Source organism: Clupea harengus, chromosome 24 (assembly GCF_900700415.2).
Source record: "Clupea harengus chromosome 24, Ch_v2.0.2, whole genome shotgun sequence".
Classification (NCBI taxonomy): Eukaryota; Metazoa; Chordata; class Actinopteri; order Clupeiformes; family Clupeidae; genus Clupea; species Clupea harengus.
In genome coordinates this window covers 8438548-8452642 of record NC_045175.1, presented here as the reverse complement: position 1 = coordinate 8452642, position 14095 = coordinate 8438548, and the positions used below count along the sequence as shown (strand labels likewise).

Sequence of the window (14095 nt, the reverse complement as noted above, 5' to 3'; positions counted from 1 at the left end):
GACTCTGGACTCTTGAAGTGCTCTGACAGTCCACCTGACAATCAGTTCCAGCTGGTAGCCCAAGGAGTTGTTGTCTGGGTCTTTTTCAGTTTTTTCCCTTTTTTTTTTTTGTACACAGTCCTTTGGAGCGAGACCCAACTGTCTTTTTCCTCCCCCTATAGTTGAGTAACGGAACTGATGGAGCCTTAGAGAGACTTTTGAAGAAATGGCAATAAGTGACAAGACGGGAGCAAACAGTTCCCCGAGAAAAACAGACCATTGTCTTTGGCTCTTGTCACCTATAACAGCCTCTGTGTTCAGATGCCCAGTGTTTTACCCTCTGACCTCCAGTGACCTTGCAATGCTGCATCACCACGGCGATGTGGAAGGAGACTCTGGAATCCCACCTCATTGTTTGCCAAAGGGAGACGAGTAGAATATACGTTTTCTGCCTCAGAGGATGGTTTGGTGAGGAGGTGTTTACCATGCAGTTAATGTTCAACAACTTCAACACGGGACACAAATTAAGAAGCCAGGAATGGCTGAAATAGGGGGCTGCCTCAGGAAACTTTTAGTCTCTCCAATGTTAACCTCTTACACTCACTTTGGGTGTCTTGATTTTACCCCAAGACCGGTAGAGGCAAGAGTTCTGTTTTTTTGGGGCTAATAGGTTAGTGTGGGCCATGTCTCCAGCTTATGCCTCAGGAGATGCAAGACATTTTGTGTCCTTGCTTAAACGTGTGGTCGGTTACTCTTTACAGTGACTTTTGGGAGTTTTGATTTTACCAAATCCAAGACCAGGAAAATTATGTGAAAATAAATCAAGAAGCCAAGACGAGAGATGAGACATTTGATCTCATGGCTTAAAGGTGTTCTCTGTTACCCCTTACACTCAATTTGATCAGTTGAGACAAAAAAAAAAAAAAAATCCTCCCTCATCTTATATGCGTGCAGTCCACGTTCTCAGTCACCCTCAATGACAATGAGCCAGGGTCCCCTTCCTCGACCGCCGCCGTCGTCGCCGTCGTCGCCGTCTTGCCCATCATGGTGATGTCGTTCCCGTCCTTCCCCGTGACCACCGTCCAGTTGGTCGTCGCTCTGGAGCACGCCGCAGCCCCCGCCCCCCGGAACCACCCCCACCCTCCTCCCGCCCACCTCCAGGGGCAGCGGCCCCGCCGCACGCTGACGAAGCAGAGCGTGTTGATCACGCCATTGCTCATGGCGATGCACTCCACCACGTAGAACACGACGAGCGAGTAGCGCCCCTGGAGATGAGGGTCGGGTAGAAGTCGCGCAGCAGCGCGAAGCCGTAGTACGGCGCCCAGCACAGGACGTACGCCACCAGGACTCCCATGAGCACCAGCACCGTCCTCCTCCGCCTCCGCAGCCGCCGGCGCAGCTGCTCCGTGGGGAAGCCGGGCATGCCCTTGAACCAGAGCTCGCGCGAGACGCGCACGTAGCACGCCGACATCACCGCCACGGGCCCCAGGAACTCGGCGGCGAACACCATCAGGAAGTAGGAGCGGTAGAGGCTTGGCTGTCCACCGGCCAGATCTGGGCGCAGAAGATCTTGTGGTCGCGGTGACCGTCGCCGTAGCCACCGCCGCCATCGCCGTGGGCGGGGTAGGCCGTCTCCGAGGCGAAGTAGGCTGCGGGAATGGAAATGAGGACGGGGACCACCCACACACCCAGGATCAGGAAGTAGGCTGTCTGGTGCTTCATGCGTGGCCGCAGAGGATGCACTATCGCCATATACCTGAGGGTGAGACAGAGAGAGAGAGAGGACAGGTCAAAGCTATGGCCATATGCCTGAGGGGTGAGAGAGAGAGAGAGAGAGAGGACAGGTGAAAGCTATAGCTATATGCCTGAGGGTGTGTGAGAGAGAGAGAGAGAGGGGGGGCAGGTCAAAGCTATGGCCATATGCCTGAGGGTGAGACAGAGAGAGAGAGAGGGAGGGGGCAGGTGAAAGCTATGGCCATATACCCGAGGGTGTGTGAGAGAGAGAGAGAGGGGGCAGGTGAAAGCTATGGCCATATGCCTGAGGGTGAGAGAGAGAGAGAGAGAGAGAGAGGACAGGTGAAAGCTATGGCCATATGCCTGAGGGTGAGAGAGAGAGAGAGAGAGAGAGAGGACAGGTGAAAGCTATGGCCATATACCCGAGGGTGTGTGAGAGAGAGAGAGAGGGGGGGCAGGTGAAAGCTATGGCCATATACCCGAGGGTGTGTGAGAGAGAGAGAGAGAGAGAGAGGGGGGGGCAGGTGAAAGCTATGGCCATATGCCCGAGGGTGTGTGAGAGAGAGAGCCCATGTTATTGCAGGAGGCACATGGTCATATGAGAGAGCGAGATAGAGGGACGCAGGATAGAGAGAATGGGTATGTCAAAGCTATGGCCATACACCTAAGGATATACGGGGAAGCCAAGGTGGAACATTTTCAATCTTGAGAGTAAACTGCAAGTATTACAGCCATGTTCCCGTGGAAACGAGGTCAAGCTCAAGCTTTTTCACCCTCCCTGACGCCCCATCCCCCCTCCTACCCCCAAGGAGACACAGAGGGTTTTTTTCTTGCAGCACTTTCAACCCCAGGCACAACTTCACACCTAGGGGAACTGATCTCTGCTTGTGGGGAACCTCTAAAGCTTGAGTGGGTAGCACTATGACCATGTCCCTGAGGAAATGAGCCTTTTCTCCAGCGTTTTCACACTCGCTGCCCTCCAAAACATAACGTGTATTGGATTAGAGCTGCGGACTACGCCTTTAACTCTAGGGGACGAGTGTGCTAAACTGAACACGTCAATGAACCCCAGCATCCCAGTCATGCATTTCTGCCCACAAGTGACTGCTTGTATATGCACTGCATATATCAGGAGCATGTACAGAGAGGGAGATAGACAGGAAGTCTGAGAGAAAAGAGTGGCTATATCTATGTTCGGAATGTCCATTCACCCACTCTATAGTCCACTATATTAGTCGATCAGCCATTTTGTAGTACTGTTTAAATTCTCAACTGTACGTTTTATTCACTGTATAGCGCACCATAAAATGTCCTCACACACTCAAAATGTATTGTACAAATCTTTAAAACGTACAGAAAAAGAAATCAAGAAAACAATCTGAATGCATGATGAAACGACATTTAACTTTTGACAAACATGGGAAAATAGACTAGACAATAGAAATAGAACTCAGCCTACGACTGAGCGCCATCTTAGCGATGCTGTTCTTGTGGAGGCATTCCAGAGGTAAATGCCTAGCTGTTGATGGGGAAAGGGTAATCATTTTGTTCAACTGCACGGTGTTTGAAGTGAACTTATGAATACATTTCAGAGGGGCAGACCTAGTCATGGAATGCATGAGGACTTTTTGTATAGTAGAAGAGGAGATGGAGAGAGAGATTCAGGTGTAGAAGGAGAGATGGAGAGAGAGATTCAGGTGTAGAAGGAGAGAGAGATTCAGGTGTGGAAGAGGAGATGGAGAGAGAGAGAGAGAGAGAGATTCAGGTGTGGAAGGAGAGACGGAGAGAGATTCAGGTGTAGAAGGAGAGAGAGATTCAGGTGTGGAAGAGGAGATGGAGAGAGAGATTCAGGTGTGGAAGAGGAGACGGAGAGAGAGATTCAGGTGTGGAAGAGGAGACGGAGAGAGAGATTCAGGTGTGGAAGGAGAGACGGAGAGAGATTCAGGTGTAGAAGGAGAGAGAGATTCAGGTGTGGAAGAGGAGATGGAGAGAGAGATTCAGGTGTGGAAGAGGAGACGGAGAGAGAGATTCAGGTGTGGAAGGAGAGAGAGATTCAGGTGTGAACAGAAGGTCACCCTGCATTTGTATTCATCTATTACTGTGTGTGTGTACTGTACACGGTCTGTCAATAACACAGGGCCCATGTACAACAAGACCAAGGGAAGTTTCTGTGGTTTAGGCTTTTCCTCCAAAACCTCTGTCTGAGTGTGTGTGTGTGTGTGTGTGTGTGTGTGTGTGTGTGTGGTGTGTGTGTGTGTGTGAGAGAGAGAGAGAGAGAGAGAGAGAGAGAGAGAGAGAGAGAGAGAGGAGAGAGAGAGAGAGAGAGAGAGAGAGAGAGAGAGAGAGAGAGAGAGAGAGAGAGAGAGAGAGAGAGAGAGAGAGAGAGAGAGAGAGAGAGAGAGAGAGAGAGAGAGAGAGAGAGAGAGAGAGAGAGAGAGTGTGTATGTGCGTGTCTGTGTGTGTGTGTGTGTCTAGTGTGTGAGAGAGAGCGTGTATGTGCGTGTGCACCTGTGTCAGAGAAAGACGCTGGTATTTAATTCTATGCAGCTGGGATTTCACACAATCCATAATTGTGCTAACATTGTGACATGTTGAGATAAGTAGGAAAAACATGTTGCTTTGGGAATTATAAATTGCCTCTCGCACGTCACGCTGTCACCAAAGGCAATGTGTGCAGTCATTTGATGGTGATATGTAAGGATATGTTAAGGTTATCTGTATAGAATCATAACAGTGATTAGGACCATAGCAATGGTACCATGGCAACATGAATGACTAAACCAGCAGGCAAGACTAATGTGTCTGGGGGGATCTGCAGCCTAGCCTTTGTAGAACATGTGTGTGTGTGTGTGTGTGTGTGTGTGTGTGTGTGTGTGTGTGTGAGAGTGAGAGAGAGTGTGTGTGTAAGAGAGAGAAAGAGTGTGTGTTTGTGTGTGAGAGTGTGTGTCTGTGTCTGTAAGTTGCTTCACATAAAAGAGAAGAAATGCAGAGCAAATACAAACACTCATCTGTTCCGCAGTCTTAAGTGTTGTTGTGTTGAATGCCACTCTAAGGCTTTTCAGCAGAATGATTAACAGGGCTTGACAGCAGTTGGTCTGGATTACACTGGTGGTAATTCTTCACACGGTTTCTTTCTCTCATAAAGAAACACTTCAGATGGAAAGACACACACACACACACATACACACACATACACACACACACAGCACTTCCCCTGCACTACTGTGGGTGGCTTCTTCGCCAATACCCCCGCAAACCATCTTCTCACGGCTCCTAACAAATTAGGCCCCACTTATCTAAATCTAAACCTTTTATCTAATCTAAAATCATGGTTGTATTGTCAGTACTCTCCTCACCATGTCGTGCTCTTAGCCACAGATGCAGATACGGCCACGTGGGGCTCTGTTCTGACAAACGACTCGAGCGCCATTTAGAACATTTACATTTACATTTAGTCATTTAGCAGACGCTTTTATCCAAAGCGACTTACATATGTGCGACTTACAATGTATACACATTTACATTTTACACTGATGGCACACTGCACATCAGGAGCAATTAGGGGTTCAGTGTCTTGCTCAAGGACGCTTCGACAGGGAATCGAACTAGCAACCTTTTGATTGCTAAACGACTTCTCTACCTACCTTCTCTACCTACTGTACCACTGTCGCCCCGACAGAAACATAGGAAACCTCAGACAAAGCCTACAGCATATCCATCATGTGACAAAAAGCTGATTGCGAACAAGCCATGAGCAAGTGCTGCGATTATCGTGTAATAACATGTCTCGAGGGTGCTCAGCGTTGGGTGCTATTGTTGCAGATGCATTGAACACACCCAGGCAATGCGGTGTGCAAATATTAATATACTTGTGTCAGGGGGGCCTAGGCACGACAAACAGCATCATGTCCTGTGAGAGTGATGGCCGCTACCGAGTTGTCATGCCGTCACATTTGTCAGGTCTGACAGGCCCGAGATTTGTGTGTGGTCCTGCAATGGCTATTCCTCAAAACTATAACTCCCTCTGAAATACCAAATGGTTTAAAAATGATACTGTCATTTCTTCCCCCCTTCACTCTTGCGAATAGATTGGATTGCAATCCCGGGTTTGGCCTCAATGGGAAGGCACAGCGAGGTTTCTTTCGTGCTAAATAACCCTCACTCACCGCTCACACAACACCACGCTCGGACACTCACTCACCGCTCACACACACACACACACTCACTCACCGCTCACACAACACCACGCTCGGACACTCACTCACCGCTCACACAACACCACGCTCGGACACTCACTCACCGCTCACACAACACCACGCTCGGACCCTCACTCACCGCTCACACACACACACACACACACACACACACACAACACCACGCTCGGACACTCACTCACCGCTCACACAACACCACGCTCGGACACTCACTCACCGCTCACACAACACCACGCTCGGACACTCACTCACCGCTCACACAACACCACGCTCGGACACTCACTCACCGCTCACACACACACACACACACACACACACACACAACACCACGCTCGGACACTCACTCACCGCTCACACAACACCACGGCTCGGACACTCACTCACCGCTCACACAACACCACGCTCGGACACTCACTCACCGCTCACACAACACCACGCTCGGACACTCACTCACCGCTCACACAACACCACGCTCGGACACTCACTCACCGCTCACACAACACCACGCTCGGACCCTCACTCACCGCTCACACAACACCACGCAGTCACACACATTTATTTTTTTCTGCTGTAAATTGTCTTGTCTTCTGTCTCCTTCTGTGTCCTTCTGTCTCCTTCTGTGTATTTAACCTGAGCAGCACCACACCACCATGACACATTCCAGTCCATTTTATGTGGAAACCTACGTGGCAATAAATCCAATCTCTGGTTCTGGTTCAGATCACAGATTCTAGTTTTCTGTATAAGCAAACTGCGTTGTGTCTCACAGAGCACGCCTATCCAGTGGAGTGGACCCTTGCCTGAACTTCTTGTGAACCTAAAGAATTCCTTGGTTCTGCATATTTAATATTTAATAATAATTAGTATTATTATTATTAGTAGTAGTAGTAGTAGTAGTAGTAGTAGTAGTAGTAGTAGTATTACTCTACCCACTCTGGCACAGGAACCAAACGAATTAACTTAAACAGTGGTTGATTAAGGTCAGTTGGAGTGAGCTAATAAACACCACATGCCTTTGTGGCATGATCTTTAGAATGGGCCATTTCTCAATCTGAATATGAACTGGGGCACTGGCTCCAAAATGGTTCCCCTGAAGAAGTAGCTGTCGGTACAAAGTGCTTAAAGTGCAACACGGTGTGGTTCTTATTGTAGTGCATAGTATAGACGGTACCGACAACTTGGCATTCTATGAAAAGTGAGTTGTACTAAATGTACAGTAAGGATACTTAAAATAAAGGACATTCTGAGCAAGGAAACTTAAACGTTCTGTCTAAGGATACTTAAACTAAAGCAAGACCAAAGCATTACTCAGTCTCAGAAAAACATCCACTGTCTTGGATATGCGGAAATGTCGCAGTGTCGCAACACTTTTATGTTGTTTATCCTTCCTCTCTGGCCTCCTCCTACCTTTTACTTGTAAAAGAACACACACACTCACACATTACACACATACACATACACATACACACCCCCCCCCCCCCACACACACACACACATACAAATATATAGATATTACAAACTTTAAGGGCCACATATTACCTTTTCTACCATTAACTTCATCTCCACCGGTTCGCTGGTGTCATGGCACAGTTATGGCTGTCAAATATGATGTTCTATATGTAAAGCACCCCTGAACACTCGTGCGTGTGTGTGCGTGTGCGTGTGCGTGTGTGTGTGTGTGTGTGTGTGTGTGTGTGTGTGTGTGTGCGTGTGTGTGTGTGTCTGAGTCTGAAATTAATGTTTGCTGGGAAGTGTGCAGCTGAAGCCATTGCAGCCATGCCCACAGTGAAATGATCTGGCCTCTCTGTTTTCATTTCAAGTCTTTTTTTTTTTTAGGTTCTTTTGGTGTAAAAGAAAGAAGAAAGAACCTTCATCTACAATATAAACTTGGCAGAGAGGCATTCGGTAGTTCCACTGATTCTGAACTGCTTTCAAAAGGCACTGCCTTGATGATAGTTTTGTGAAGAATGCTTCTTTTATGTGAAAAATGATACCTTTGTGCCTATACAAACGAGTAAAGAAGATCTTAAGTAAAGAAGTAAAGGAGAAGATCCAAGATGTTCTAGATGTTTCTGTGAGTGTAGCCAATACATTCTCTGTGGCGTACAGACAGAATTCAACATTTGCGCACCACTCGACACATGCCTACATTGCTGTTTAATTTTTTTTTTTGTGGAATACGTTCATTCTACATTAATATTTCAAAAATGCTCATTCAAGAATGTTCATTTTTAACATTTGTTTGATGCTGGGTTTTTTTATATAACCAAATTGTATCAAGTCATTTTCCCAGGGCTGTCCAAACTTTTGCTTGAAGTATGATCACAAATGCTTTGATCCTAGCATTGATCCCAAAGGAAACTATCCTAGTTCATTTCAACGGCCTTTGTGACAGTGGCAAAAGTGATTCGGTGACCTTGTTTTGTCACACGGTTTCCAGGGCAGCCCATTGTCAGTGGGAACCATGGAATGTTTACCTGATTCAAATTAGCAAAATAACAAATCCTCACCAGACAAAACAAGGCTGTTTTGGAGGCTAGCGTTTAGGCATGGTTGCCGCAGGGAGCCATTAAAGCTGTGGTGATGATTTGTGTTTTCTGTTATTTCAATGAGATTGAATTTGCTTGTTATCACCTTAGGTGATTACGGTCTCTTGCTCCTTAAATCGCTCTCTCTCACTTTCCCTCTCTCCCTCTGTGTGTGTGTGTGTTTGTGTGTGCTTGTGTGTGCATTTGTTTGTGAGAGAGTGTGTGTGTGTCTCAGTTCATCAAAAAAGCAATCCAATAGCAGAACTTTTCATTCTGTGGTCATAAATGGTGAATCAGGATTTTGCACAGGCATATTGAGCCCTCCACTCCCCCCCCCCGCCCTCTGGCTCTCCGTCTCGCTCTCATGCGATATAGATCCACTTCTCATAAAAGAGTCAAGGGCAAGCCAGGAAGAAAAGTGGGCTCTGCTAATGGCATCTGGCCAGATGTGGAGCCATCAAACACCTCGAATGCCATAATGTGAGTAACTGTAGCCGCCACAGGTGTTGTGTCATATACTGGTTGTGTCATGCCCCCCCCCCCCCCCCCCCCCCCCTGGTAAAGGTCCTTAAAGGCCTTTATTGATTTTTGAGAGAGTGGATTGAAAGATGGATGTGTGACAATGTGTGAACCGGGACTTCTGTGGTCATATTTTGTTATGATTATGCTATGGCGGGAAAATTGGCGGCTATATACAGTACATTTTTGTAAAATATATAAAGGTGCAGCATTGTACACTTGTCCACGACGCAGTCCACGATGCTGGCGAAAGGTTGTTTATATTTGACAGCAAGTCATATTACACCCCTCCTGAAGCAATGCTGATTGGCTGGAATTGTGTATGACTCGACTTTGTGGACATACAGAGCCTGGAGTGTGAGCGGTAATTCACTGTCGGTTTAGAATCACATACTTGACCTTTAAAGATTCAGCTTCAGCTCATCATTCTGTGAAAAGTCTTTGAAACTTTATCTTTAAAACTAGGGAAGGTGTGATCTATCTGTGAAAACAAAACATTTAAATATGAATTAATATTCTTGACAACAGTTTTTGTTTCCATAAGACAGATCAGTGGGTTTTATTGGTGTGTTCATAAAGGGAAACTTTAACGGCTAGGGAAACCTTGTGGTAAAGTGTAGCTCTAAGAGGGTAGGCTATAATGTATTTCCAGAAATGTATAGAAATGCCTACCTGTGTGTGTGTGTGTGTGTGTGTGTGTGTGTGTTTGTGTGTGTGTGTGTGTGCGTGCGTGTGCATTTGTCTCTCTGTTCACAAGTAGAGATTCTGGGAGCCCACCCATTGGCTAACTGTAGTGTAACTCATCCTAATCTGACCACAGGTCATACATTTACTCATTGTGTGTGTGTGTGTGTGTGTGTGTGTGTGTGTGTGTGTGTGTGTGTGTGTGTGTGTGTGTGTGTGTGTGTGTGTGTGTGTGTGGCGGGGGGGGGGGGGGGGGGGGTGTTGGCCACTGAGCGAAACCACCCTTGGCTAGCTGAACTCTCCCCAATCTGACCCTGGATCAGAGGAAGAGGCAGTCAGTCCCCTGCTGCTGGTGCTGCCACAAATTATTTATTCACCGTGGAGGGCTCTGCTGAAGGGGCCTGTCAACTCTGTACACTCACACACACACACACACACACACACACACACTCCTCTCTGCCCATCACAGAGTCTGTGGCTCTCATCCACAGCAGCTCCACACTCTGAACCTGCACTCAACTTTGAGCCGAGCCAATAGGAGACCAATATTGAGTCTGAGGCCTGAAAAATAAAGCCAATATATTTGGACTTGGAAAGTGTACCCTACTTGCCATCAATGAGCAAAGCAAAGCAGCTCACAGAAATATATCCCAACCTGTGTATTGCTCTGCGGATCAGTGCAACGCTACCAGTAACAGTAGCTTCGCCGAGACGAGTTTTTCTAAATGAAAACTGTTGAAGACGTGCCTGAGGTCAACCATGGCTCAAGAACGCCTCAGTGGTCTGGCTGTGATCAGTATTAACCATGTGGTTGGTGGTCAGATTTCATACAATGGTCATTGATGACTTTGCAGCGAGGAAGGCCAGAAAGACTGCACTGTAACCCTTGAAGTGGAATGTAAATAGTTCTTGAGACAACGTTAATTTATACTATTTATTTATTTTGCATATTATATTTTGATTATTTAACAAGTGTAAATTTGCATATATTATATTATATTATTTAATTGTTATTATTATTATTATTATTATTGTTTGTTAGCTAAGTTGTTTATTTGTTTTGATTCTTTAGTGTGCACTTTGCACTTTTGTTCTTGTAATAAATAAAGGTGCAGTACTTTACTGTAGAACTGTTAGGAATATTAATTTTGTGGGGGCGGGGGGGCGCCAGGGGGTGAAGCTTGCCTAGGGCACCAAATGTGCTAGGTCCGGCCATGCACACACACACACACACACACACACACACTCACACACAGGCAGGTGTTCCGCACAGCAGATATCTAATTCCGCATTGTGGAACGCACTGGCCCCCTGTGCATGCACACACACACACACTGCACCTGCAAACTTACACACAAACCTGCAAACCTACACACACTCAAACACACCTGCATTGTTGAACGCATTGGCCCCCTGTGCATGCACACACACACAGAGACACACACACACACACACACACACACACACAGAGAGAGAGAGAGCCATAGACACACACACACTCTCTCTCTCTCTCTCACACACACACACACACACACACACAAAGAGAGAGAGAGAGAGAGCCATAGACACACACACACACTCTCTCACACTCTCTCACACACACACACACACACACACTCACACACACACACACACACACTCACACACACACACACACACTGCAGCTAACTCTACAAAAAGCCCACACCATTCTGGTAATCCTGCAATTTGTTCTCCCACAAGCCGTCACTGTGGAAAATCTTATTACCCAGGACATTGGCCTCCATTTTTCCCTCCATCATTTGATAAAATGAGTGAAATTTCAGATTGGCTACTGTGTGTGTATTTTATCCTTTTTTTGCTGACGACCTGAGAAGCCCTCTTCATCAGAATCGGGCATGTGAACGGCTCTGGTTGCTTTTTGTTCATGAAAGTTACGTGCCAACAATCATAAACCTCACCTGTCCACAGCAATGGCCAGCAGTGCGTTGGTAGACACATACAGAGAGACCGTCCGTAGGTAATTAATGGAGGCGCAGAGGACCAACCCGTGGTCCCAAGATAGCTGCTTGACAACGTAGTAATCCATCAAGAAGGGACAGCACACCACGGCAACGAGAACGTCGGACACCGCCAAGTTGGCAATGAGGAGATTGGTGATGTTCCGGAGCTTCTTGTAACGGGCCAGCGCGGCGATGAAGAGGCAGTTGCCGACGCCGCACACGAGTATGATGCACACCAGCACCACGGCGATGCCAATGGTGGCCACGAAGAAGGCACGACCCTGTGTCGTGTCGGGGATCTGGTCTAGGGGCACCTCGTAGTCCAGCAAGACGTCATACGCGGCCAAGTAAGGGTCGTAGGGACCCTCCGAGGGTGAGGCTTTTGCCATGACGCTGCTGTTGGAGACGTCCATGTCAACTTCACTGATGTGTTCCCGCTTGGAGCTGACCGTAGGGCGCCTGCAAACACAAAGTGACAGTTTTTTGTGCTGAGCTTGTGAGAGGAGAAAGACACTAGCTCAACATTTTTTCGAGCTCCCCCCAGGCTAAGACCTACATTAGATACACGTTTGTATTTATTTATCAGATGTTTGTTTTACTCAGCTGACACTGAGAATATACTTTAGTGGTGACCTCTGTCCATTCGGGCCTTGGCTACTTAGGCTGCAGGCAACACAAGCGAACACTCAAGTAGAACAGACAAGGTAGCTACCGCCTTTCACTTGCGCTTCAAATGTATACTCTTCAACGTAGGCAACAACCATGTAAAAGCCCATATAACCTCAGTTGCCAGTGAATTAGCTCGCAGTCTTGTTTCTTTGGCGAAGACCACCCCCGTGGCCTTCTCCATCACAGTGCGCAAAGAAAATGTTCTGCGTTAAAGATGATTATTCAAATCCTGACCTGAATCCCAACCCCCACCACATAATTGGAATGTACTGACATCTGCCGAAATGACTGCATCGCAATGATAAAAAAAATAAAAAAAATAGAGCCTACCAGCCCTATTAATGCATTATACGGAAAATAGGTTTTGCCATCCGTTCCCATAATTAGCCTAAAACTTTACAAACATCCATGTGTACTAAACAATTAATTTGCTTTAAATAAATGGTCTGGAGGTTCACATTTGTCATGCTGAATACTTGGCCCGAATGCTTCATCACAAATCATTTTAATGATTAACTCGTTAAAAAGTTACATTCCCCGACAAGATGTGCAATGAAACGAATTTGTTGTAGAGCCTCGCTTGTTGCAGGTTGTTGCTTGTGCAATAAAAGGACGCAAAATCTCCGGTTCCATTTCACACAGCAAATGTCACAGCTTATCTCTTGGTTCATGGATATTTTAAATACTGCGGTACACTCAAGTAACGGGCAGGTGCAGAAGCCATATTCCACGACATTCAAATGCATCACTTTCGTTCGTTTCAAACTTCATCTGTGATGGGCCACCTAACACCCTTTTCTGTTTGCTAGGCGCGTACGGAATTTCAGGAAAGTGGTCATCAAAATTTATGCCTAATTATGACGTCGTTTGAAACATATTTTTTTTGTACCGAGCAATTCTCTTCTCGTGTTCTCTGAAGAATGAAATTCTGTTTTTGCACTTAAGTGTAAGAACAGTTGACATGACATTTCAGAGTATCTGATGCATCAGAACATGTACTCGTAGCCACTTTACATATTCAGTTAATATGAATAGCACACTTTTAGACATACAAAAAAAAAACTTACCCTCAATGTATTATGAATGACTTATTTTACCATAACGATATCTGACGCTTGCCATGTCCACGTTCATAAGTTTATTTTCTTTACTGTGAAGAGCTAATCTCTCCCACACAGGGAGACGCGCTACTACCTGTCTTCTCACCAGCTGTGCGAACTGAAAAGTGTAGCTCTCCTCTCCTCCCTCTGCTGGCTTGGGGCGCACAGACCCACTGAAACCGTTGCGCACGTTGCGCCAACCGCCACTCTTTGCGCGCCGTCTTCCCCATCGTGTTTTAACAGTGGCGACGTCGCGGCAACAGCAGAATTTATAATGGCACTCAACAACTTCTCACTCCAAAACAGTCCAGGGGTATCAGTGTTCCGTATAAGCAAAGATGACAAACTGTACATGTCAGTACAACGTCGTTGATTTTGGGACTTGGGCTTGGACGTGCTTGCACATCGCGCTACAATGGTGGGTATCAAATGTCTTAATGACTGTGATACAAGGGTTGTTGCGACAGAGGTCAATCAAAAAGGAGTTTTCAATTTTTTTGTTGCAAAACACTAATGGTAAATCGCTTTCAGCTCTATCACACAATGTTTCATCCATTCTTTCAAGGCCTGAATAGTGTTGTTCTCTCTCTCTCTATCTCCCAAATACACACACATTTTTTTGAAATCGCATATTCAAATTTGTAGCATTAAAAATATTTACGGAAGTTATGTACATTCTCATTCTT

General features: G+C 46.5%; 1 protein-coding gene across 1 annotated transcript; it reads right to left on the bottom strand.

The window, feature by feature from the left end:
* Positions 1-275: 275 nt before the first annotated feature.
* On the bottom strand, positions 276-13755 carry prokr1a (prokineticin receptor 1a). Its single transcript, XM_031561785.2, is given in 5 exon segments — positions 276-1243; positions 1246-1509; positions 1512-1735; positions 11599-12099; positions 13377-13755. Coding segments are annotated over 4 exon segments (1272 nt in total). The 5' UTR covers positions 12054-12099; positions 13377-13755; the 3' UTR covers positions 276-914.
* Between the last annotated feature and the right edge of the window lie 340 nt (positions 13756-14095).